The 26,946-nt window shown below is 39.5% G+C and overlaps 2 protein-coding genes across 3 annotated transcripts in view; one reads left to right on the top strand and one right to left on the bottom strand.

Moving 5' to 3' along the window:
• Positions 1-14,760, top strand: part of TRPC1 (transient receptor potential cation channel subfamily C member 1) — a 107,396-nt gene extending 92,636 nt beyond the window's left edge. The window contains exons 15-16 of the transcript XR_012014826.1: positions 12,125-12,339; positions 13,635-14,760. The gene's annotated coding sequence lies outside the window, so the exon portion shown is untranslated. The remainder of the gene's footprint in view (positions 1-12,124; positions 12,340-13,634) is intronic.
• The window catches only part of PCOLCE2 (procollagen C-endopeptidase enhancer 2), a 64,306-nt gene that overhangs the window by 18,458 nt on the left and 18,902 nt on the right, over positions 1-26,946 (bottom strand). For both annotated transcript variants that reach the window (XR_012014828.1, XM_072792412.1), the window contains exons 3-5: positions 9,298-9,553; positions 4,716-4,840; positions 1,670-1,806 (exon numbers count right to left, since the gene is read on the bottom strand). Coding sequence is in view for 1 of the 2 variants with exons in the window: in XM_072792412.1 (XP_072648513.1) it covers positions 1,670-1,806; positions 4,716-4,840; positions 9,298-9,553 (518 nt within the window). In the remaining variant the exon portion in view is untranslated. The remainder of the gene's footprint in view (positions 1-1,669; positions 1,807-4,715; positions 4,841-9,297; positions 9,554-26,946) is intronic.

Below are 26,946 nucleotides of genomic sequence, written 5' to 3'. Positions count from 1 at the left end.
AGTTTTAAGGGAGAAGAAGAGGTCAGAAGGAGGATATAGATGAAAAGATTGGCTCTGAATAGAGGAAGGTGTGGCAGGCTGAATGTGGCCCGCCCAAGATGTCCACATTAAAATCCCTGGAACTTATGTATATGTTACCTTATGTGCAAAGGGACTTTGCAGATGTGATTAAGTGAAGGATCTTGAGAAGGGGGAGTATCCTGGATTGTCCAGGTCAGCCCTAAATGTAACCATGGGTGTCCTTAGGAGAAAGAGGTTTGACTCCAAGAAAGGAGAAGGCCATCTGATGACAGAAGCAGAGATAGGAGTGATGTGCTTTGAAGATAGAGGAGGGAACCACAGCCAAAAATTGCAGCAGCTTCTTGAAGCTAAAATAAGCATGGAAACTGATTCTGCCCTCAGAGCAACCAGAAGGAAACAGCCCTGCTGACAGCTTGACTTTAGCCCAGTGAAAGTGATTTCAGACTTCTGACCTCCAGAACTGTAAGAGAATAAATGTATTATTTTAGGCCACTCGGTTTGTGGTAATTTGTTGCAGCAGCAACAGGAATAGAATACAGAAAGAACACCTTCCCCTAGAGCTTAGAAATGGGCCTTTCTCTAACACCTTCAGCTGGAGAGTCAGATTTGGGCAGTAATGTTCAAATTTTGACCAACTTGTATGTATTAAAAATTCTTAATATTATCAAACTTAATATAAATGAATTTAAATTGAAAAATACCATGCTTTAACCCCCAATGTGTCTAGGGGAATCATAGACATGCATGTAAAATCAAGTGATGCATATAATCTAATTATGTATAAGCAACAGAATAGAAAGGATATTTAAATTGGCATAATGGTGACTTTGACAGCAAGCTGTAGTAATTTTTTTAAGTTTTTTTTTTTTTTTTTAAGTAATCTCTACCCCCAACATGGGGCTCAAACTTACAACCCCGAAGTCAAGAGTTGCAAGCTCCACTGACTAAGCAAGCCAGACACCCAAAGCTGTAGTAATTTGAATCACTGCTTTTCCTAGTGTCATATATGAAGGTGTGAAATATCTTGCACCAAAACACAGTCATGTGTTGCACCAATACAGAATAGTGGAATTAAGCAACTTGCCCAATGTCACACAGCTAGTAAGTGGCAGAGATCTTTGCTCCATAAATGTTCGTTGATAAATACACAATGCCTTTCAGGCTCACCCAGCAAGTCTGAGCAACAATGTGAGGAAGAGGCACAATAGGACAGGTCTCCAATGAGGTAAAATCATCTGGGTCTGTCTTAAGTATCCAGGTTTCCCTGTCTGGATCTCCAAATTTTAGCCCTCTGCTTTTTTCTCAGAACTTCCCCCGTTCCAGTCTGCTGCTTGAGCTCACCTTTGCAGGGCAGTGACGTAGTCCAGTACCTGGCTAGCATCTGACTCTGGGGCATAACCAACTCTGCTTCTATTATCTCTTTGGCTGTCGAGGCCTCACTACACTCATTAATGTTGCTTCACTCTCTGGGTTGGCTACTCTTTGTGCTGGTGCTATATGGGACTCTATTGTCATGGAACCCAAGAATTTGTGAACAAAACAACAAGAGCACAGGATCTTCCAGAAAAAAAAATATAACTGGGCAATTGAATAAAAAAGAAGTTTAGAGCCACTCAAATATTAATGAAATAAAACAGGTACTACTTACGCAGGTGGACTATCGCCACAATACTTTCCAATTCTTTTAGCATCATTGACTTCTCCACCATTAAACACAGCCACAAAATCATATCGGCAATAGTTATCACGCTCAACATCAAACTTCTCAAATTTTAATTCTATAAGCTTTAGAGAAAGCACAACATCAGAAATGTCAAGATAGCACTGAGGAATAATCCCAAAGGGAAATCTTCCTCTCCCCAGATCTGCAGGATTTTCCTTTGTAAAGAATATATTCATTCTGTTTGAATTATTTGTTTCTTGTTGATTTCATGTTTCTTCTGTAGTTAACAAAACTGTGGTATTCTACTGCTTTCATTTTTAATCATTCCAAAAGATCATCTCAACCTTAGTTAAGATCTTAAATTTAAGAGATCTGTTCACCTACAATTACAAATGTATGGGAACCACCATGTAACCCTACCAACCTACGTTAAAACCATAATTGATACGAGTTGGGGTGGGTAGGAGAGGTATATACCAATTTCATTCTTCTTCTTGGAGATGTCCCCTGTGTTAGCGTGTGTTGAGGTGTGGTGTATGTGTTACGTGTTTGGTTGGGGAGGTGGTGGATAGAGTTGTTCCTCTTTCGAGGGAAGGAGAATGACATTCCCATCACATGTAAAGGAGGCAAATTCTTTAGGACCAGAGATTCAGGAAGTGGGGATTTGACGGTAAGTCTTCTTGAACTATGTTTGAAAAGTGAGCACAGCCTACTTGGTGATGTGGTTGATTTTTGAAGAGGCTGTATGAAAGCACTGATAAAGTCAGTGTTAGATTTCTTATAAATTCCTTAATTTTTTGCACTACTACCAAAAACAGTGTCCTGTCCTAAGTTATTCAAGTCAATAGGAAGTTTTGATTTAATAGGCAATCATTCTCCTCACAAGTGGATCTTTCCAGAGCACCTTCAATGTGTGAATCAAAGGAAATCTTCCTAGGTTCTTAAATACACATGATACCAGATAGCTGGTCCCCACTTTTGCTGGGCAGCAGGTGGGCAGGCAACCCTCCCTGCTGCTTAGGGAAGATAACAGGCATTACTTCCTATTAGGACAGGCCCTGGTTATTAGCTAAAGAAGACTCACATGTAGTAATCTGGATGAAGATGATAACAGCAGCAGTATCACAGAAGGACCAAAGGTAAATTACAGCTTTGAACATAATTGCCACATAGCTACCTATTTACTCACCTTTAAAAAGCACCAGTTATGGGTGAATAATGACTTATCCATATTTAGCACTCCTTTAAATTATATTAACATATTTCCTCTTTGCGTCCAATAACTTCTCACCAGTTAGTAATAAAATGCTTTCTAGATTATTAAAAAACTGGCTAAACATTCCCTACTTAGAAATAAGTCATGTAACAACTACTGGAGAGAAGATTTTTTAAAAAGTAAATAAATAGGAGAATAAAGGGAAAAGCTACGATTAAAAAAAAAAGAGTTAAGTCTTTAACAGAAGGAAACACGCATAGATTTGCATAGAAATTACTTAGGACTTAATTTTCCCATTATATTCTTCTTCTTTGACAGTGCTTCCAGGGATTTCAAGCACTACAACAATGATTAAAAATTCACTTGGCTGAAGCCAAAAATCACATTAGCAAAATGAAACCCCAATTTAAATAATCAAAGAGATGAACAATAGAAAAAAGATGGTGAACTGTAATCTGCAAGAATAATTAAGCTGAAATTATTTAGGCTAATACATTTACAAATGTCACAGAGAGAAAAATGGCCAGTACAATCTCAAGAAATACATAATGGCTTAAATGTTGAAAAATGTGATTTTTAAAAAAGATTGTATTTATTTATTCGTGAGAGACACAGAGAGAGGCAGGGACATAGGCAGAGGAAGAAGTAGGCTCCCTGTGGGGAGCCTGCAAGACCCTGGGATCATGACCTGAGCCAAAGGCAGACACTCAACCACTGAGCCACCCAGGTGCCCCCAAATATGTGATTTTTAAGTGTTATCTTAAACTATTAAAAGTTCAATAAATTTATAGAATCTTTCATCATTAAGTAAACAACCATATTTTTATTCTTAAAAATAAAACTGGATTTGGGGATTATGATCAAAGTGTGTGTGTGTGTGTGTGTGTGTGTGTGTGTGTGTGTTTAAATCACTAACTTGCATGGTATTCGAGCCAGAGAAAGAAAGAGCGTGTCTGCACATAAAATGGAGGGAGGGGTAGAGGGAGAGAAGCAGACTCCCCGCTGACAAGTGGGGAGGACCCTGAGGATCATGATCTGAGCCAAAATCAAGAGTGGGTCGCTTAACCAACTGAGCCACTCACATGCCCTAGAAAAGTTTTTTTTAAACCGTATTGTAATGTTCATCATCCAGTGTTTAATTAAAGTCTGTAGTGTTCGTAACAATAATAATTTTTAAAAGTTATTTTCCAAAGTCCACAAAGTGGACTTGGTCTACTCCTGTACCAAGTTTTGTCCTACAAGCAATATTTGAAAGTGGTTCCTAGGAATGGTAAAATTTCAAATAACCACAAACTAATAAGCACTGGAAACCTGGACCTTCTCTGTTGACTGTTTCAGAACAATGAATAAAGTTATTCTGGGGGGAACCTATGCAAATTTTATGTTAAGTAACAACTGAAAAGACTCCTTCTCTGTGCCTGCATTGGCTCCGTCCAGGTGAGGCTGTCACAATGCATTTGCTTAGTGAACAAATGGTTACCTGAAACATACATCTTACTTGGGGATTCTTACCCTCCCACACTTGGTCACTGCTGTTTATAACATCTTCCACAGGATCAAGCAATCTCACAGGGATTTCCTTACTATGCGTATTGAAATTTGAAAACTTGTATTTATATAATAGGAAATTCAATGCAAGACTTTGCAAGTCAAATAGTGCAAAAGCAATTTCAATCTGTGTCTTTGTATGAAGAGATACCTATGTCCAGCAGGGCCTGCCCCACCCTGCATGCTGAGCTATTGCACGACGGGCCCCTCACACTGTCTACGCAATTCACATACGCATGCTTTCTTCATATTTTTAGGGAATCTTACCTGATTCTTGGGGGCTACAATGTGCCACACACAAGTGACTCCTGCAGGGTAATCACGGTCTGGCCAGTTGGGGGTTTTAAAAGAGCCGGAAGGTCTTTCAAGGCGTCCTCCACAATACTGATCCCCTGAAATTTTTAAGCATGGAAAAAAAATCCAAGTTTATATCCTGATACAAGTTATGGCAATGCAACCATATGGGTATAGTGGTAATAATACAGTAAATAAAGGCAATGACAGTAGCTCTTTGGAATTTGGAATAGTGGTAATAATACAGTAAATAAAGGCAATGACAGAAGCTCTTAAATTGTTTCTTAAAGTACAGTTATACAGTTTTCTACTCCCTCCCAACTCCCCACCACACAGAATGATATTTCTTGACATATCATATCAGCACAAAAGAGCATAGGAGTGAAATCAGGGCTTCTCTTCTTTCTCTCTTCTTTCTTTCTTTCTTTCTTTCTTTCTTTCTTTCTTTCTTTCTTTCTTTCTTTCTTCTTTCATTTTTTTCAATACAGACAAAACATTTGGGCATGAACTCATTCAGAAATCATGCTAGCTCACCAAATTACACATATTTTAAGAACCCTCAAGGCAGAAGTATTTATTAATAGGATTAAAATACATGCCCAAGGACAAAATTTGAATTAGTTGGCATAGAGAACACTCATTATCAGAAAACTTTATATGCTATACATCTTTAATAATTTTTAAGAATAATTTTTGTTTGTAAAAACATTTATAAATTTTCAGCAATAGAGAAAAGCATCAAGAAGGAAAAAAATTGCCCCAAATCCAACCACCTAAAACTAACCACAATTAATATTTGAAAACATCATCTCAGACATCTCCATGCATATATACTGAGAGGTCAATAGGAATAACATTAGAGTGAAATTTTAATACAAAGTTCTAAATTTAATTTTATTTGAATTTAACTAACAGAGAAAAACTGAATTGGAACTAATATATTCTAAATTAAAGATTTCTTTGACACAAAAGATAATCATTCTTAAAAGGCATCCCTAAGAAAATACATTATAAAAATCAAGGTTGTATAATTTCTAAAACTTTTTATTCATGGAAAATTTTAAGCATATACAAAGTAAATAGACTAATATAATGAGCCTCTATGTATGCGTCACCCGATTTCAACATTATTATCATTCTACTTTTCTTTTTATTAATACCACTATCCAATCCCTACCACCTGCTTTATTATTATTCTTATTGTTGTTTTACAGATTTCAGAGAGGTAAAGTCATGTACTGTGAAATGTACAAATCTTAGCTGTGCTAATTTTAAAAATTAATCTACTCATGTAAGTCACACTCCCATGACCACACAGAATGCATTTCCCACCAAATTCCTGTATCCCTTCTCAGTCTGCTGACTCTCCACACCACTTTTCTGAAAAACTTCGCCTTAGATTAGTTTTATTCTAGACCTTCATATAAATGGAATATGTATTGTGCATATTGTGGACTCTTCTGCGTCTGGCTTCCCTTGCCTGTTAGCACAACATCCGAGGTGCATTCCTGTTGCTATGTGCACTGGTAGTTTGTTCTTTTACGCTGCAGAGTGATTCCAGTCTGTGGGAACACAATTTGTCTACTTTTTCTTCTGTTGATATTTCATGTGGGTGTTTCCAGTTTGGGCTATTGTGAATGAAGCTGCTGTCAACAGTTGTGTACAAATCTCTTTTGGGGACATGCGTTTTCATTTTTCCTGCACAAATACCCAGGAAAGCAATTCCTGGCCAAGAGTAGATGTAGGTGTTTAACTTCAGAAGAAACTACTAATGATTTTCCCCTCAAGGTTGTAGCACTTCGTACCTCTCCAGGTATGAGCACGCTTGTTACATCACATCCTCACCAGCATTTCATGGTGTCAATTGTTTTAGCCAATCTGGTGGGTCTGTAATGGCACCTCAATGTGGTTTTAGTTTGCATTCCCTTGTTAACTAATGATACTGAGCAGTTTTTCATGTACCTATTAATCAGTCATGTGTCTTCCTTTGTGAAGAGTCCGTTCAAGTGTTTGCCCATTTTCATATTTATTGGGATCTTTATTAGTTTTAATTTTAATAATGTTTGCATGGTACATATTTTTCCATCTTTTTACATCAACCTGGTTTGTCTTTGTTTTTTGAGTGCTTCCTTGTGGACAACATACAGTTAGGCCTTGCGTTTTAAACTGTTCTAATAATCTCTGTTTTCTAACCAGAGTATTTAATCCTTGGCAATAAATGTATTTATTGATAGGCTTGGATTTAGTGCGCCATTTGCTAGTTTGCTCCATTTGTCTCACCTTTCTCTTGTTCCATCTGTTCTTTCCTGCCTTCTCGGCGTTAGTTGAAAAATTTTAGTATTCTATTTTAACCTTTTGGCTTTTAGCTCTAACTCTTGCATTTTTAATGGGTACTCTAGGGATTACAATGTGCATCTTTAATTTATCACAATCTGCTTAGAATTAATACAGTATTTCTCCATGTGTTGTATATGTGTGTGTGTGTGTGTGGGTGGGTGGGTGTGGGTGTGTGTCTACAATAGTAAAGTTCCATTTACCTTTCTTTTATCTATGCCTTTGTTCTATTATTGTCATATATATTATATCATACATTCCACAATACAGTGTTAAAGGGTTTTTTGTTGTTTTGAATAGATACATGTAAAAAAATTAAAAGAACAGAAAATAACACATGGTCTTTTATATTACCATTTCCAGGGGCCTCCAGTCCTTCCACTAACTTTGTGTTAACCGGTGGGGCCATTTCCCTTCAACTTGAGGAAGTTCCTTCAATATTTCTTGTGATGCAACAAATGTCTTCATTTCACTTTTATTTTTGAAGACTGGCTATATAGAATTCTGTGTTGACGGTTTTACTCTGCACTTTAAGAATGCTGTTCTACTGCCTTCTGGCCTCCACTGTTTCTAATTAAAAGAAAGCCATCCTTCATACCATTGTTTCCTTGTATGTGATTTGATTTTCATCAAACTGATTTTAAGTTTTTTCTCTTTATATTTAGATTTTGTAATTTTGACATTTGTCAGTGTGGCTTTATTTTTATCTATTATCCTGTTTGGGGTTTGTTGATCTTGGCTCTCTAAATTAATGTTGTTCACTAAATCTGGATAGCTTCAAGCCATTATTTCTTCAGACATTTTTCCTGTACTACTATCCCTCTCTTCTGGAACACAAATGACACGTGTTAGACCACTTGATGTTGCCTCACTGGTCACTTGGGCTCTTTTTTTTTTTTTTTTTTTTTTTTTTTAATCTTTCTCATCCTGGTTCTTCAGATTGGGTCATTTCTGTTCAGATCCATTGACTCTTTTACCATCTCCAATCTGCTTGGAAGCCCACCAGGTAAATTTTTAAATTTCAGACTCTGTAACTTTCAGTTCTAGGATTACTTTTTATTCTTCTTTTCGTTTATAGTTTTATAGCTCTGTTTCTCTTCTGAAATTCTCAATCTGTTTCCTTACTATACATCATTTCCCTTTAAGTCCTTAAACATATTCATAATAGCTCCTTTGAAGTGCTTGTCTGCTAACTGCCACATCTGAGTTATCTTGAGATTTGTTGTTATTGACTGCTTTTTTTCTTGAATACAGATACACTTTTTTGGTTTTATCACATGACTGGATACTGGATATTATGAATGATACATTATAGAGAAAATGATTTTTATTCTTGCAGGCATTTCACTAGACCCAAGTTCAAAGTCGATCTCCCTGGTAGTGGGCAGCAGCTGTAATCTCTGTTCACTTTCATCTTTCAGCTGATACTCTTATGCCGACCAACTGGACTCTCCTCTGCATATGAGTTTGGCTGTCAGCCAAAGATCGAGATGGATTTTATACATATATTTTGTGCCTCAATTCCTTGGTAGCTCCTGGCCAAGATTTCCTCCCAAACATCCTGGCAGTTGTGTCAGCCCCAGATCCTGTCCTTTGACATCTCAAACCATAATGCTGCGCAATAGCCCAAAGCAAGAGCAGATTAGGAAATGCCCTCAAGCAAAGGCTCCAAATTTAACAGATCTTGCCCACTGCAGTTATCTCTTCAGGGTAGAGGCTTCTACCCATAGGTGCTCTTAGGTACTGACATGGAAACACCCCAATACATAGTTTTAAGTGGAAAAAAAAAAGTTGTGAAACAATATGAATGTATGATACCACTTATATTTTTAAAAAGCTACTGCAGAAGTATATACATGAGTGTACATAGAAATGGGAATCATCAGCCATGGCTCTAAGATGGGGCTAGAATGGAGTGAGGGGGTATATTTCTATATTTGTATGTGTATATGTGTGTATGGAAGCTTCACATTTTTACTCCAGGAATTTCTATATTTGAATTTTGATAAGAATCACATGGGCTTTTAAAAAAAAGAGACTTTTTTGAATGGTCTCTTGGTGGTTTGGTGGCATTTATTAGCTCCATTTGAGAAGAAATGCTCTTAAACTTTAGGTTAAAGGAATAAACACATCTAAAGTGCCTAGGACAGAGCCTAACACACAGTAGGCATCCAATAACCATGAGGCATTATTATTGCCTGTCATTATGTGGAAACAGTACCTCTTTCATTTGGTTCAGCAGCAGAGAACATGGCCATGAAGCCATTCCCAGCTGTGTTGGCATCGGAAATCATCTGGACCATCATCTTGTTACCACTGGACACAAGGGCTCCAGGCCGGAACGTGCCACAAAAGCGCCCAATACGCTGGCCATTGGTGTGACCATTGTACACATCCACAAAGTCATAGCGGCACAGGTTGTCACTCTCAAGATCTATGAATCGGAAATTAAGAACTACTACTTTCCCCTCGGGAACCTGTAAAGAAAAGCACCAATTGGAAAACCATGTCATGAAAACAATAACTGAAGTCTTCACATCTAGCCAATTACTAAAGTGAGCAGATAAAAGTATTAATATGCAAGATGATGCTTTTCTTCCCTCAAATCTGAACTCAGAAAAGGGTTTTCTACCATAATGAACTCCTAATTATTTATTGTCTTTAGACAAATCCCACAGTTCATTAGGGTACACAATCTTATTCCTAGGAAGTTTATCTCAACACTAAGCCATAATTTCCTCCGTATAATTCTTAACATGCTTCCCTCCTTGTTCCCTGAACGGATAGAAAAAATGGCTAGAAAAGCATTGGCAAGATTCTAACAAAAGCCCCATTTCTTTTCCAGTTCCCACCATCTTTTAATTTATTCATCCAAGTATTTGGTCATAAAGTCTCAATCAGATTTGCTTTACCTTTTCAACTAGATGAGATCCCTCACTGAATGGCATAAGAACTTCTTTTTACAGATAACAAAAGTCAGTGATTTAAAAGACCAAACAAACACATCACTAACAAAAGTGGTTGGTTCATATTCACTTTAAGTAATTATCTCATACTCACGGGTCAACAGATGCTTTAACATAAATACGGCTTCCTGTATTGATGAGTTCAGTGCCATAGTTTTTTTTTTTTTTTTTCTGTGACAAACTGAAGTGTTTCAGTGCTATTTGCCTTTTGCATCAAAGACATACACACCCCATGGCAAAAACTGTAGTACGGTAGTCTCAAAAGGATATTTTGTCTTTGTCATGGCTTTATCCTAATTGTGAAGAGCTTATCTTAAAGAGTGTGAATATTAGAAGTTCCTAAACCACACAGTCTATGAAGCTGATAGCAGAAAATGCTATTTAATTTCTAAACATTCTTACTGAGATATCTCTTGTAGAACTCCTCTGGGTTTTTTGGTTTTAATTTTTTTTTTTTTTGCATGCAATCTCTAGTTAGCCTATGATCAGAAAATTACAAAAATGTGATCCTACATCTGTAATCTTAAATATAAGCAATCTATCAATCACTGAAAATTTTGCAGCCAAAAAAAATATCCTAAACTATAGATTTAATGTGGATTGTCCTGCGTGAAGAGTGACTGCGTAAATGTATAGATAAACTGTGTGGAGGGTAATTCAGAGCTCTGAGACTCTTCCACCCCACAGAGTGAGTGAAAAAGGGAAGCAGAAGGATTGACCCCTGGGGCACTCTGATGTCCTCAGGTCTTCCAGATAAGGTCAAACCAAGACATAGACTGAGTCAGAAAGTAGGAAGCAATCAGAAGGGCGTGGTACCCAGAAGCCCAGTGAAAGGAGTGTGTTCAGGAGGAAGCACTAGTCAGCTGAGTCAGTTGTGAGAAACAGCCACAGAGTCACTGGTGACTCTGACAAAGCTGTTTTAGTGGAGTAGCAGGGATAAAGCCTGACAAGAGAAGGATCAAGAGATAATGGGTGAGAAGAATTGGTGGTAATGAACAGGGACAAATTTTTCAAGTTTTGTTGGAAAGATGAACAGAGTAATATGTGGGTGGCTGGAAAGGGGGGCAGGGGGCCAAGGCAAGATAGTTAAAATGGACTATATTAAGGCTCATTTGCGTGACAATTGGAATAATTCCACAGAGAGGGCAAAACTGATAAAATAGGAGACAGGGATTGTTGCTGGAGAAATGTCATTGGGAAGATTTGCTCTAAGGCACAGACTGGGGGCGGGGGGACAGGGGGATGGAGATATGCTGTACATATTCTCCAGCCTGGGCATCCTTGAGTTTCTGGGTAAGGAAGAAGAGAAGGGGGAGAAAAAGAAAAACAAAAACACACAGCAAGGAGCCTGGACCACTCTGCCTAGTGAGAGGAGGGAAGGCTGGGGCAGGTCGGGCTGTAGTACCCTACAGATGAAAGCAAGGTCAGCAGCAGCAAACATGCATGTTAGACGAGCTATGAGGAGTCTGAAAACAGAGGAGAGGTGTGTAAATGGATTAAGGGAGTGTAGCAGGAGTGTCAGGAGTGCTGAGGGCCTGCTTGAGGTAAAACAAAGTGAGGCCTCTCTGCATGGTTGTAGTTCTCCCCAGCCATGTGCAGCCCCCGCCGCCCCCCCTTCCCTGGGTGGAGGTGCAGGGCAGATGGAGGGTTGGATTTAAGCAGCAGGGGGTGAGAGACTGGGAGAGTGGCATACAGTGTGCCAAGCAAGGACTATGGAGAAAAAGGGGGCCAAGAGAGTTGAGGACATATGCAGAGGAGTGACCATAATGAAGGACCATGGAATCTAAGCTGGGTAAGGACAGAAATCTCGAATCAGTAGTATGAGGTACTACAGTAACAACCTAGATTGTGGTGGAGACAAGATAATGACCATGGAAGTGGGTGGTGGAGGAACAAGGAAGAGTGCTGAAGACCGTGACAGTAAGCCAGGGCTAAAATTTACAGGAAATGAGCAGGACTGTCCTGGGGTCTTTCTGCAACAAGAAGAGCAGAGGGGCAAAGGAGGGCAAGGTCCTGTTTCACTGCTAAGTTCTCAGTTCTTTGGCACTAAGAAAGTTCTGTTGATTCCTTTCTGTGGTCAAGGTGGATGCTCGTTTCCAATGGGATAAGTCAACATACGTTCAGCAACAGAAACAAGGTTACATCATTGAGATTTTGAACACATGTTGATCCCAACAACATCCCCTGGCAAAAACTCTTTTGAAGGAAGGATGCAGAGATCTCTATCAGTTGTGGGTCTACTGTAACAAGAAACAAATGCCATCTTGCACTGAAGGCCAAAGAGCAATCTACTGCAGGTGAGATGCATGCTGCAGGGAGCCCTGTCACAAAAACACAACTGTTCTTCATTTTCTTTTTTTTTTCTTGTTTTTTTTTGTTGTTGTTGTTGTTGTTGTTGTTCTTCATTTTCATGTGAGCAATCAAGATTTCCTGGTGCCCTGTGATGTGAACTTTGCTTAGAGTTCCTAGACGGTCATTTTTTTAAAAAAAGATTTTATTTCTTTATTCATGAGAGACACGCAGAGAAAGACAGAGACATAGGCAGATGGAGAAGCAAGCTAACTACAGGAAGCCCTAGGCTTCCCTAGGATGCAGAACTCGATCCCAGGACCCCAGGATCAAGCCCTGAGCCAAAGGCAGATGTTCAACCACTAAGCCACCCAGGCGTCCCCTGGATGGTCATTCTAAAGGACTTTGTAAAGCATATTCTCCAACGTTGACCCCTCCACTTGACGAATCTATAGTCTGTACTTGATTTTTCTTTGTTAAGATTATATATAGAGAGAGTAATAAACACCTGGCTACCAGCCATCTGGAATTAATTATTGTTAACATTTTGTCAAGACATTTTTAGAGTCTCCTTTGATAAAATAAATACAAATTTTCAGAAAAAATGAGGTTTGTTGTCCCCATCCCAGGCCCTGTCTTCCTCTTCTTTCTCAGAAGCAACCATTGTCATAAATTTAGTGGGTTTCCTTCTGTGCCATTCAAAATACTTTTATATAAATGTATATGTATCCATGCAAAATCCAGTTATATTGGTGTCTGTTTTAAAAATTAATGTAAATTGGATAATGCTGCACATATTCTCCAGCCTGGGCATCCTTGAGTTTTCTGAGTAAGGAAGAAGAGAAGGGGGAGAAAGAAATAAAAACAAAAACACACAGGGGGCGCCTGGGTGGCTCAGTCAGCTAAGCAGCCAACTCCTGATTTTGGCTCAAGTCATGATCTCTGGGTCCTGGGATTGAGCCCCACATAGGGCTCCACTCAGCAGGGAGTCTGCTTCAGGATTCTCTCCCTATCCTTCCCTCCACTCATGTGCTCTCTCTTCCTCTAAAATAAATAAACCTTAAAAAACAAAAACTCACAGGCCCTTCACAAGTTACTCCTTCCACCTAGAATGCTTTTCCATTTCTGCCCTTCTCTTGCTTGCGTTGAGGGCCTCAGTTTCAAGGTCACCTCTTCTGGGAGGCATTCCCAGACCCCAGCTCCTCCTCCCAAGATGGGCTCTGCTTAGTTAGCAGCCTGCCCCTCAGGTCTCTGAACATGGGATCGCTCAACCCACCTACTTCCTGTCTATTTTCCCTCAAAGATGAAGGCAAGGCTCCCTCCTGCCTCGGTCACTGCTACAACCCAGCCTCTGGACATTGCATGGCCAAGCAGAGGGGCATCATGAAGATTTGTTAAGTGAATTAGTCTGCCAGGAGCTAAATGGAATACCAGCTTCTTTGCACAAACCCTGGACAAGGGACCTACTGGGCAGCTCTACCTCATGCATTCTAGTATCTCCTACCGTCACCGGCAGCAGAGTTCCAGGAGGCTGCTCTCCTTTCTAGGTCATTCTTGACAAAAAGAAAGAAGATGCATATCTTTTGGGAAACCTTATATTTCAAATCTCCTGTAATGCTAATACTTAATGCAGAAACTCCACTAAGATGCTTTTTTTTTTTGGTGGCAATGAGGAAAAAGCTGTTTTGTGAGATTATATTGGCCAGGGGATTCATTATCTCCCCGTGGAAAAACAATTCTATACTCATATTTTTTCCTGTCAACAGCTGAGTCCTGTGTGGGTCAAAGCCTGGTGCTGCAACAATGACCTCAGCTCACCCCATAGCCCCTGGGATGTCCTTACTGTCACAGGCAAAAGTGCCAAGTCTCTTGATGCCCATGCCAGAGCTGCTGCCAGAGAATGAACAGGGGAACTGCGTTTTAAGCTGATGGTTTGCATTTTCAGGATACTGTGATCAAAATGCAAATATGAGGGCAGCTTCTTTTGTATGGAGTAGATTTCTATAGAAATGGTAACTCTCCTTTGTGTCTGCAGCTTTTCTTCCTCCTAAGGGATCATTTACTAATTTGAGCAAAAAGATCTGTTTCTGCAGCAGGTCTGATTTTTTAAAAAGCCATCGTTTTAATCCTCTAAGATTTTCCTCTTCCACAAACAGACCTTTGGAAAGGCATGCTCTATGTTTTATTTACATAAAGTTCAAGAGGCACAGCAGCTCAGTGTCATCTCACATATATCCCCAAATGTAATCCAGAGAAATTTATGCACAAACTATGCACAAATATTTGGCTATATTTCAAGAAGGGGATAAATCAGAAGCTTACAAAATCTTATTTATGTATAGTCTGTATATTTAAGTACCCTGTATATTTAAATATTTGAAGAAGGAATCTTGTAAATGTTTGGGAAATAAAACATACATCTTGATTAATGGAAATAACATGGTATTTGGGGGGAAGAGGATTGGTAATTTCACCAAAAAAACCCATTACACTCTCAGGTCTGGAAGAAGGGAGGAAATCACCACCTCAAGCCCAACCTAGCAGCATTAGCGGACATTAGGTTACACTCCTCTGCCGTAAACTGCCCCAACCTTTCCCACCGTGTTTGGAATAAAATTCTCACTCATTCTACACACTTAGCGTATTTCACATATCAGATATTTTTTATTTTTCTAAGCACTTTCCACACTACTTCATTTAATCCTTTACAGGAACCCTATAAAGTTGATATTAGCCCAGTTTTACAGGTTACAGGTGAGGAAACTGAGGCACAGAGAAGTTAAAGCCCTGCATGATATGGCCCCTAACTACCTGATCTTTCCCTCTCATACAACAATTTGGCTGTTCAAGGAACCCTCCAAACTGCTTTTCCACCTCAGGACCTTTGCACAGTTTGGTCCCTCTGCTTCACACAGTCTCCTCTCTGATATTCATGTGTCTTCCTCTACATCATTTAGGTCTCAGCTCAAGTGTTGCCTTTCCACAGAGGCCTATCCTGAGCCCTTCAGTTGCTTTACATCATGGAGATCACATAACCATGTTATTTCTTTATAGATTATTTATCATCTGTCTCTCCACCAGAACAGAAGATCCAGGGATCTTAGCTTGTTGACAGTAAGTCCAATGCCTGGCTATTACAAGAGTTCAAAAAGTAGTTATTGAATAAATAGTTGAGATCCTTATAATCTCAATTAAAAAAATAGTGTAGGCCACAACCTCTATTACTAGCACATACATTTATATAACAATGTAAACTCACAGATACAAGGCAAGCAGTATTAGCGCCCTTATAGGAAGTTAGAAACTGCTCAGAGTGGTTATATGACTTACCTAAAGCCCCCCAGCAAATCAGTAGCAAAGTCTATCTCTGACTTCTACCCAACTCTGCTTTCCATGGCCTGACTGTGGCAGAGACTGAGGAGATTGCTCAGCAAACTTGTTTTCTCTGCCTGGGCACACAGGAAGTCACCATTTTCCAGCCTCCAATGCAATTAGGTTGGGACCACTGACTGGGTCCTAGTCAATGGCATGTAGGTAAAAGTGATGTTGGGATGCCTGGGTGGCTCAGTGGCTGAGTATCTGCCTTTGGCTCAGGGTGTGATCTGGGGTCCTGGGATTGAGTCCCCCATTGGGCTTCCCATGGGGAGCCTGCTTCTCCCTCTGCCTATGTCTCTGCCTCTGTGTGTGTGTGTGTCTCTCATGAATAAATAAATAAAATCTTTATTTTTTTTTAAGATTTTATTTATTTATTCATGAGAGACACACACACACACACACAGAGAGAGAGGCAGAGATACAGGCAGAGGGAGAAGCAGGCTCCATGCAGGGAGCCTGACATGGAACTCGATCCCAGGTCTTCAGGATCACACCCTGGGCTGAAGGCGGCACTAAACCACTGAGCCACCCGAGCTGCCCAAATAAAATCTTAAAAAAAAAACAAACAGTGACGTACCTACTTCTAGGCTTAGCCATAGAATGTCCAGTGCATCCTTTTGGAGTTCTCTTTTTGCTCTAAGGAGGAAATTCAACAGAGGAAACAGGAACATTCTAGGAGACAGCAGAGCCACAGAGGAGTTAATGCTCCAAGGACAGCTGCCCAGGAGAGCCATTCATCTACACTGGACTGAGAAGTAAGCTATAAATAACCATTTGTTGGGTTAAGCCTCTGAGATTTGGGGGGCAGTTTGCTACAGCTCTGCACTTTGTTTTAACAACTCTAATTAACAAATGGATAGTGACATTCATCTGTTGTCCTTACCCAGCAGCTTCATATTGCTGCATTTAAATTATATATGAATCAATGCTGTAATATAGTCCTCAAAAGAGCAGACAGTCTCAGACTGTGTGAATAGCAGAGAACGCAGGAGATGTGGAGCAATCACAGAGTAAACTCATCATCACTGAGGTGCATCTGTAATTTCAATGGCCCCTGAAAAAGTGTAACTAGTAGCTCGAGCATCACTACCATGACCCTCTGAGTTCTCTAACTGTAGATGGTCAGCTGGGGTGAGACGGCGATTAGCAGCCATGAGTACTTTTTTTTTTTTCTTTTTTTTTTTTTTTTGCCATGAGTACTTCTTGAGCTGAGAAAAGAAACAGACCTTTTGGCCAAAGACTTGGCCGAGAAATGAATAAGAAGCTGGGCTTCCGATTATGCTTCTTTGGCAAATGCTCTTTAATGGTGAAGAAGAAAATGTCAGGGGGGTAGTAGATTGTGGCTGATGGTGACACCACCCAGCATTGTGAGGGCTAACAGAACTCAGTCTGCCAAGAGAAAACACAGATGGAAAAAACTTAAAGGAATACTAAAGCAGAATCCAGAGCAACAGGAACCCTGAGGTAGTTGCAGCCAGGATGAGGGGATAAGCAATTGTGCAAAATGCTATGGTTTAGGTTTTGGTTCAGGGAGGACATAAAGTTTATTTTTTAAAAAGATTATTTATTTATTTACTTATTTGAAGAGAGACAGAGAGCATACAAGCAGAGGGAATGCAGGGAAAGGGAGAAGTGGGCTCCCTGCTCAGCGGGACTCGATCCCAGTGGGATCATGACCTGAGCTGAAGGCAGATGCTTAACCGACTGAGCCACCCAGGCACCCAGACATAAAGTTTAAACATAGGGCCCAGTAGTCTTCCCTTGTCCATGAGGCATATGGTTGGTCCAAGACCCCCAGTGGATGCCTGAAACATCAGACAGTACAGAACCTTATACACATTATGTTTTTCCCTACACATACATACCTATGATAAAGTTTAATTTATAAACTAGGCACAGTAAGGCATTAACAACAAAAATTCATAATAAAATAGAATATGTATAATAATAAGCTGCAATAAAAGTTATGTGAATGTGGTCTTTCTCAAAATATTTTATTTTATTCATCCTTTCTCTTCTTACAATGATGTGAGAGGATAAAATGCCTACAAGATGAAGTGCAGGGAATGATGCAGACGGTGTGGCATGGTATTAGGCTACCATCACCTGCTCTTGGACCATGGCTGACTGAGGGTAAATGAAACCATAGAAAGCAAAAGTGCCGATAAGGTGGCACTACTGTGCGCGCTTCACAGAGGTGCACCTGTTGGTTTTCCTGTGGCTGCTATCACTAGGACCCTGCTATGGATGTAAGTGATGACAAATCTGAGCAAGTCATGCACTCATCATCAACTTTCTTGAAAACTGGAAAATCACTACTTGATTTTTTTTAAAGATGTATTTATTTATTTATTTATTTGTTTGTTTGTTTATTTATGACAGACCGAGAGAGAGAGAGAGAGAGAGAGGCAGACACAGGAGGAGGGAGAAGCAGGCTCCATGCCGGGAGCCCGACGCGGGACTCAATTCCCAGGACTCCAGGATCACGCCCTGGGCCAAAGGCAGGTGCCAAACCGCTGAGCCACCCAGGGATCCCCCTACTACTTGATTTTTATTAAACATGAGCTCTCTAGCTGTTTGTTCCTGAAAGGGCTTACTACAAAATGAAAAAGCATTACCAGACAATAATATTTTTAAAAGCACTACCACACAGTAAAAATATTTATAAAACAAAGAGCTGTAAATTTATACCAAGCAATAAGTAACAAAACCACTGTAGCAAGAGAAGTCAGACTATTCCACAGCAGGGTAGCTCAGCTTCCATTTCCCAGAATGTATTTCTTGTACAACAAACCTATACTTCTGATGTTGTCCAAGGAATCAGCCAACTGGTAGCCTGGTGGCTTCGAGTGTCTCCCTGACCAGCAAGCAAACCACAGCACCAGTACCACGCGGCTGACAGGAACGGCATCAAATACTTGTCCCTGCTCCTCCCAAGACAGGGAAGGGGTAGTTGAACCTCATGGCAAATGGCCAAGCTGTTTGACATGATTAATGTGTGTCTTAAATGCTGTCCTTGAAAGGTGCTAGTCGTGTCAAGTGTTAGTTGTCTTTCACACTTAACCACATGTTGAAGACAGACCTCTGGGCACTCATATGTGTGTGATACACTTCTAGACAAGACAACAGCAGAAGATGCAAGTTCAATGTGAGCTCTACCGACCGCATCCTAGATTATTTTAAAGGAACTAGTAGTTTTTTTTTTTTTTAAATCATGAAAAATCCAGGACAAATGGTAAATCATATGAGATGCCCTGAATGACAGGTACCTATGGGAATGGTCCAGGATTAATGAGGACATACGGCCACCCTGGCTTTAGGACACCTAGGCCTATCTTCTAAAGTTTAGAGTCCTCCCACTGCGTTTCCAAAATAATAGATTAACTAAATGAATAGCTGAATGAAAAGAAGGGTGAAAGAAGAACAGAATGGCTTCCTGTTTCCTGAAAATAAAGTCCAAACTCTAGAATAATGGTATGCAAGGCCCACCCGAGTCTGGCATGCTAGTCTCCTCTTCTCCCTCAGCCCTTTATATCTTGGGTCTGAATCTACTCATCCACAAACACACCCAGTGCCTCTTTCCTTTCCCACTTCTATGAGATCACATATACGTTCCACACCTGGAACCCTTTCTCCCCATCTATCAACTGCCACCCCAATTTCAAAGTCTTGGCCAAATGCACCTTCTGTAGGAACCCACCACCCTCCGGCCTCTCAACCAGCATCCAGACTCAGGGGGACATTATCTTTCCTCTTCCATCTCCCACAGCCACTATTATACTGTTCTCCCCCTGCTTTTGGTGGACTCCTCAGCATCTACAGGGCCTGGAGGGCCTCCCGGGGTCTGGGCATATTCCTTGCCTTGTAGTGGATGTGAAGCTTTCACGGGTAGGACTATTCCATTCTGATTTATCTATGTCTAACTAAATCCACATGCAGCTGAGGACCAGGATGGAGATGGGCAAAAGTCTTCTATCTTGATTTTATATATTTTAATCTCTGATCTGTGAATAGTTTGAGGATTTTCTAGGCCATTTGATTATTTCTTCTGCAAATCATCAAATATTAATTAAATACTGTGCTGGTGGCACAGCAACATATACCAGCTAGGATAAAACATAAACTCCAAAAGTCCATGTGACCCAAAAACTTGGAAGTGAATGTCTCCCTGGGGCAAGTCAGGGCTTCACTGAGATGAATAAGACATGGAGCCAGAAGTCTATAAAACCACCCATCCCAAGCAGTCTGCTTTGCTCTCTCTCAATCTATACATATAGGATGATAATTTCTTCAAAGTAAGGATATACATTTCTTTTTTCTTCAGTTGTGTTTCATGATATGATAGAAGACTGAAGATAGATCTCAGAAATTTGATCTAGCCGATTTCTTCAGCTTTCAAAAAAAATGGAAAAAAAGGACTTACGTCATTTAGGAATATTCTTTCAGTTGTCCAGAAGTTGTCAACATGAGTTGATCCAGAACAATATAAACATGATTGGTGGAGATTCTTGAAGAAAAAGTATCTCTACTCTAAGCCACTGGTATGTGTTGTCTGACAGCTAGGCTTAAGGATAACAGACACAAAAACCAGGGGAGCCCTTTGCTAGCGAGGGGCCTTTTTGTCATACAGCACCCATGTTTTCTTCTTAATGACACATGAATATAATTTTTTTGAAAAGCTTTTATAGGCTGAAACTGATTTCTATGCAATACCCAAAGGAAAACTCTGAAATGACATTTTCAAGAAAATACTTTTGTAATCTGTAATTTCAACCGAGAAATCTGCAATGGATCAAGAACACAAGATTATACACAAAATTATTTTACTAGGAATGAAACAGAAAGCCCTTCCCATCTGGGATAAGAAGAATCACAGTAAGGTAATCAACATATTTAAAACAAACTAGATGCAAATGAGCAGCCAATGCTCTCCTGAATGAGTAAGAGACAAGTGTTTACATGGTAGCATTACGTTGCTAAAAGCTGGAACTAAAGTTGTTTTTAAACCCAATTTTTTTAATAAGAAAAAAATTATGTGTATAGTTTAAAATCTAAAATAGCACTACAAGATTTTAACGAAAAATGAGTCCTTACTCTATTCCCACTCCTCAGAGGCAACCAATTTTAATTCTTTCCACTATTTTGTCTGGTATCTACCTCCTTGCCTAAAAACAGGCTTCTGCTGCTATTTCTTGATTTATTCTTTTTAAACTTTATCTCTTGGCTTTCTATTATTGCCCTGATTCCTCCATCAAAATTCTGGCTAAATCAAGAGTCAAGATTTCCATTACTATGACCACATAAATATTATCCATTGCTGAACTGAGTTGTCTCTGATTATTCCCTCCCCTTCATAGTCTCTGTTTTCTTTCCCCTAGAACTCTCATTAGTCAGATCAGAGCTTCTCGAACAGATCCTCAAATTTTCTTTAAGATTTTATTTACTTGAGAGGTCTTAAGAGAGAGGAAGAGTACATGCGTGCACATACAGGCAAGCAGGGGGAAGGGTAAAGGGGGAGGGAGAGGGACAAGAAGACTCTGGAGCCCCACTTGGGGCTGATCTCTCGACCCTGAGATCATGACCTGAGCTGAAATCAAGAGTCAGACATTTAACTGACTGAGCCACCCAGCTGCACCCTCAAATTTTCTTACCTTTCTTCTCCAATAGTTCATCTCTCTTTTTTTTTAAGATTTTATTTTATTTATGAGACAGAGAGAGAGAGAAAGAGAGAGGCAGAGGGAGAAGCAGGCTCATGCAGGGAGCCTGACATGGGACTCGATCCCGTGTCTCCAGGATCAGGCCCTGGGCCAAAGGCGGCGCTAAACTGCTGAGCCACCCGAGCTGCCTTCATCTCTTTTTGTTCTACTTCCTGAAGTGTCTTCTTCAAGTTTATCTTTTAGTACTTTAATCAGTTTTTTTCATTTCTACTACCAAGTTATTAATTTCTAATTGTGTTTTTATCTTGTTTCTTTCTTTTTTTTTCAAATTTTAACTTAAATTTTAGTTAACATATGGGTAATATTGGTTTCAAGGAGAATTCAGTGATTCATCACTTACATACAACATCCTGTGCTCATCACAAGTGCCCTCCTTAATGTTCATCACCCGTCTAGCGCACCCCCCACCCACCTTCCATCAACCCTCAGTTTGTTCTCTGTAGTTTAGAGTCTCTCATGATTTGTTTCCTTTTGTTTCCTCTTCCCAAATGTTCATCTGTTTTGTTTCTTAAATTCCACATATGAGTAAAATCATATGGTATTTGTCTTTCTCTGACTTATTTCCGTTAGCATAATACCCTCTAACTTCATCCACATTGTTGTAAATGGCAAGATTCCATTCTTTTTGATGGCTGAGTAATATTCAATTGTGTATCTATACATCTTCTTTATGCATTCACATGTTGATGGATATTTGAGCTCTCTCCGTAGTTTGGCTATTGCTGAGAATTAATTCTTTCTTTCTTTCTTGGCATTGTTTTATTTTACATGCACTATACTTCTTCTGATATCTTTAAGGATAATAATAATTCACTTTGAAATTTTCTTCTGCCCTCTGTACTATCTGTTTCCTTGGAGTGGTCTTTATTTTTTTTCTGTTTGGGGCTCCATCTTCTCATGTAAGAGGCTTTCCTCAAATTCCAGCAAACCTGGACTATCTATTCATATTCAGAGCAGAGGTGAGGCTAACTGGAAGCTCTTTGGCAAGGCTTGCCACTATATTGTGACTGGGGACAGGCTGGCTTTTTCACTGGGTCTCCCAATTGTTATTATTTGGAGGTCCTATCTCTAGGACTGTTTTTGTCTCTAAACTCCCTCAATACCAATCCTTCCATACCTTGTCTCGAAAATCCTTCAATTCCTGATTAAAACCTTGCTGCTGTTTTCTTGGGAGAGCAGGGAGAAAGGAGGTTGGGAAGGCCTCACCATTCAGAATATAGGCTTAATTTCCTTACCTGTTTTCAGTACCACATCTGGGCCTGGCCCTATCTGCTAGCTTTGCAGTTCCCAAGAGCCCCTCCGGTTCCCAGAGAACAAGATGCCATGATGGGGAGGGAGACAGCCCCCTTGCTGCCCGGAGTGGAGGAGGGAACCTGGAAGGCTAATTGATCTTAAAAGGTTTTTAATCATAATTCTAACCTCACCCGCTCTGCTGCCTTCCAAGAAATCTGGTGCCTCCAATTCCTTGCAGGAATTCTGGGGCACAAATGAGCTTGCATCTCCTTGGTGCTGCCCCCCCCACCCCCACCCCCGGCAGATACACTGATTTTCACTCTCTCTCCTTTGCTAATTTAATTACCACTGACCATCTACTTTTTTATTTTCCGAAATTTTGTTATCTCTCACCTACTGTTAATTCCATTCCAGTTACCTTTGTCTTTGTGGGTTTAAACTTTTTAATTTCCTTACTGTAATTGTGGTGGGATTCTGAGAAAGGGCAGAAATAAACACATGTGTTTAACCCACCATGCTTTTTTTTTTTTTTTTTTTTTTTTAACCCACCATGCTTAACCAGAAAACACTAAGGCGATTTTTATTAAGAAGCAGTAAAAATGATATAACACTATATTCTTAGGTAATTTATGAGAGTATGTAAGGTATTATATAAAAGCATATTCAAAAAATAAAAGCCAGATTCTATTAAGCACCTGTAAATACCAACAATTACGCCAGAGGATTCAAAAGAACTGAAAAAAAAAAAATTACCATTTTTAATGATTTATACTATTCTAATATACACCTGTACCACAGTTTATAGAAACAATCACATCTTTTTCTACATTTTGTATGTTTCTAATTTTTCATTAATATAAATAATGCTGCTATGAACACAATTATATAAACTGTCCCCTGTTTAAGGGAATATTTCTGTACAATAAGTTCCTAAAAATGGATTTGCTAAATCAAAGATTATAGGCATTTTAGATTCTAACAGTGTACTCTCAAGAAAAGCTGAATTAATTCACATTTTTCATACCCTAGACTTTACTGAGGCTGCCACAATAGTTATTAATCGGGTAAGCAAAAAAATGAGATTTCATTGCTGTTTTAATTTCACAGGGGGCATTTGCAAGGGGAAGCCTGGTTTACTTAACGTGGTGGAGAGGAGATGAGTGGTAGCAGGTTAAAGACGCTTCATCAATTGACCTCAAGGTTTCAAGCCCTGCACATACCACCCACATTAGAAAGGTAGTGAGGAGGGGCGCCTGGGTGGCTCAGCTGGTTAAGCATCTGCCTTTGGTTCAGGTCATGATCCTGGGGCCTGGGATTGAGCCCCGTGTTGGGCTCCCTGCTCAGTGGGGAGCTCACTTCTCCCTTCCTGTTGCTCCCCCTTGCTTGTGTGAGCTCTCTCTCTGTGTCAAATAAATAAAATAAAATCTTTAAAAAGAAAAAAAGAAACCTTTCGAGTGAGGAGAGAGAGGTTTCGTGTTGCTTTGTTTTAGAGAAAAGTACTGTGGAGGGACAGAAGTTATATAAGTTTGGTTTTGAATAAGTCAAGATAGTAGAGGTATGCATTTCAATATTAAAAGGCAGTTAGAATGATGGTTTGAGGAAGGAAGAAGATTTTAAAAGGTGTAGTTCTGTCAGCAAAGAGGACATGGAAAAACTTTTACAAGAGAAACAGTCTGAGGCCACAGAAGACTCTTACCCTAGCCAGATGTCTCACAAATGTGTAGCCACAAGGAGAGGGTAAGAGAGAAAAGGGGTGTGTGAAGGGCTCAGAGATGCCAGAAGCCACAACCCAGAGGGCATGTCCTGAGGATGATGGTTAGCAGCATAAACAAAGGAGGCACTTCATTATTTCCACCACTCCAGTCCCAAACCTACCAACAACCTAGCTAACTTTGTTTACAAATTCTCCTCCACTCAGACCACCTCAAGAAAAGCAAAAAAAAAAAAAAAAAAAAAAAAGGTAAATGAAATTAAAAACAAAAGAAAAGTGGATAAACTAACACACTATTTAAAAAAAACCTCAGGATTCCCAGAGGAGAGTTTAGTCAGCAAGAGAAAAGACAGTGAGTCATTCTGCTCAGATGGTGTGACATTTAAATTAAATGTTCTGCGACAACAACACATTTAGGACAAATCATAAAAAAAGGACACGAGTGGATAGGAAAGAGTAAATCGGAAAGGCTCAGAATGAACTCACTAGTCCAGAATGTATGTAACTGGCACAGATGGCTTGAAAAGTCTTGGCGAGATAGAAGTAATTCTGTTCAAACATGCCTGGCACTTCCTTCATGGTATCTCCTGTCTGGCCTTATTTCTTCAGCTGCAAATCTTGGGATTGCTCATAAAAGAAGAAAACCCAACTTTAACCAAGCACCCTCTCCTCAAAGCCCTCAGCTGCCTGAAGCGATGACTGATGTCGAAGGGGGCCACTGTCTTGTGGTTCAATTCAAGGACATGATTCTTAAAACTAAGAGTCCTATAATACCAGACAGCTGTTCTGCTGTTATCATTCCCCACTTGGCCACATGTCTCAAGTGATAGGGTCTTGGTATTCCCTTGATATCCCAGACCCCATTCAAACCAGAATTTTTTGATCCTAAAACATTTAAAACAAAAACAAAACAAAACAAAACAAAACAAAAAAAAACAACCCTTTGGGGCACCTGAGTCGCTCAGCTGGTTAAGCATCTGACTTGATTCTGCTGGAGATTCTCTCTCTCCCTCTGCCCCTCCCCCCACTCGGGCTCTCTAGATAGATAGATAGATAGACAGACAGACAGATAGACAGAAAAATCTTATAAAAAGTCATGGTAACATTTACAGATCATACAACACACTAATTTCAAGCATGCATTTTGATGATTTTTAGTAAATTTCTAGAGTTGGGCAAGCATCACCACAATCCAATTTTCAAACACTTACATCACTCCAAAAAGATCTTTCCTGTCCATTCACAGCCAGTCCTCATTCTCACCCCTAGCCTCAGACAACCAGTAATCTACTTTCTGTCTCTTCAGATTTCTTTTTCTGGATAGTTCTATAAGCGGAACCAGATAACCTGTGGTCTTTTGCATCTGACTTCTTTCACTTAGCATAGAGTCTTCCAGGTTCATCCATATTGTAGTGCCAATTTGTGCTTCATTCCTTTTTATGGGTAACTAATATTTCATTATGTGGATATATCACTATTATTTATCCATTCATCAGTTGATGGATATTTGAGAAATATCTACTTTTTGGCTATTATTAATGTTCTTGCCTTTGTGCAAACTTTTATGTGGATATGTGTTTTCATTTTTCTTGCACCTAAGAGTGCAATTGCTGGGTCTTAAGGTAAATGTTTAACTTTACAAGAGTCAGCTTTCCTAAGTGGCTACACTGGTTTACACTCCTACCATTAGTGTATAAGAATTGCAATTTCTCCACATCCTTAACATCCTTTGTTATTATCTGCTTGTAGTTGCTGTTGTTGTTGTTTATGGTCATCTTAGTGGAGGTGAAGTAGAATTTCATTATGCTTTGGGCTGCACTTCCCTAATGACTGAACATTTCTTCGTGTGCTTATTAGCCACTCATACATCTTTGGTGAAATGTTTGTTCAAATCTTTTGCCTGTTTTTTAAATACTCAATCCTAAAATGCTTTTAAAATATAAAGAAAAGCATTAAAACTTAACTCGAAACAAAGATAAGCATTTAAGTAGCACTGCAAAATCTTGTTTCATGTATCCATTTTAAGCCAAAAGGGAGAGGCAAGGCACCCCTAATGAGCTTGTTTGATGAAGTTACTCCGCACAAAGTAACAGTGAGCTGACAACAGCAACTCCTAAAGAATCCATTGGTTAGGATCATGGCCTTCTCATTTTAATTTCACAGCCAACAAAGTATAAAAAGAAATAATACCTGGCTAAGGATAGAAGGTCTCTCACTGCTTTACAGAGGGCAGTATGAAACAGCAACAATTAAAACATATAGGAAAAGTCTTAGAAATAACTACAGAAACAAATATTTTGTAATCAACATGCTAATTCATGATATACAGTTGAACATAGGGGTTTGGGGTGCCAACTCCCTGTGCAGTTGAAAATCCATTTATACCTTTTGACTCCCTGAAACTGAATTACTAATGGCTTTACTATTGACTAAAAGCCTTACCAAAAATACAAATAGTTGGATTAACACATATTTTGTGTGTTATATATATTATTTACCATTCTCTTACAATAAACCTAGAGAAGAAAAAGCATTAAGAAAATTATAAGGAAAAGAAAATATATTTCAGTACTGTACTG

Source organism: Canis lupus, chromosome 22, assembly GCF_048164855.1.
Source record: "Canis lupus baileyi chromosome 22, mCanLup2.hap1, whole genome shotgun sequence".
NCBI lineage: Eukaryota > Metazoa > Chordata > Mammalia > Carnivora > Canidae > Canis > Canis lupus.
This window is presented reverse-complemented; position numbering and strand designations above follow the sequence as displayed.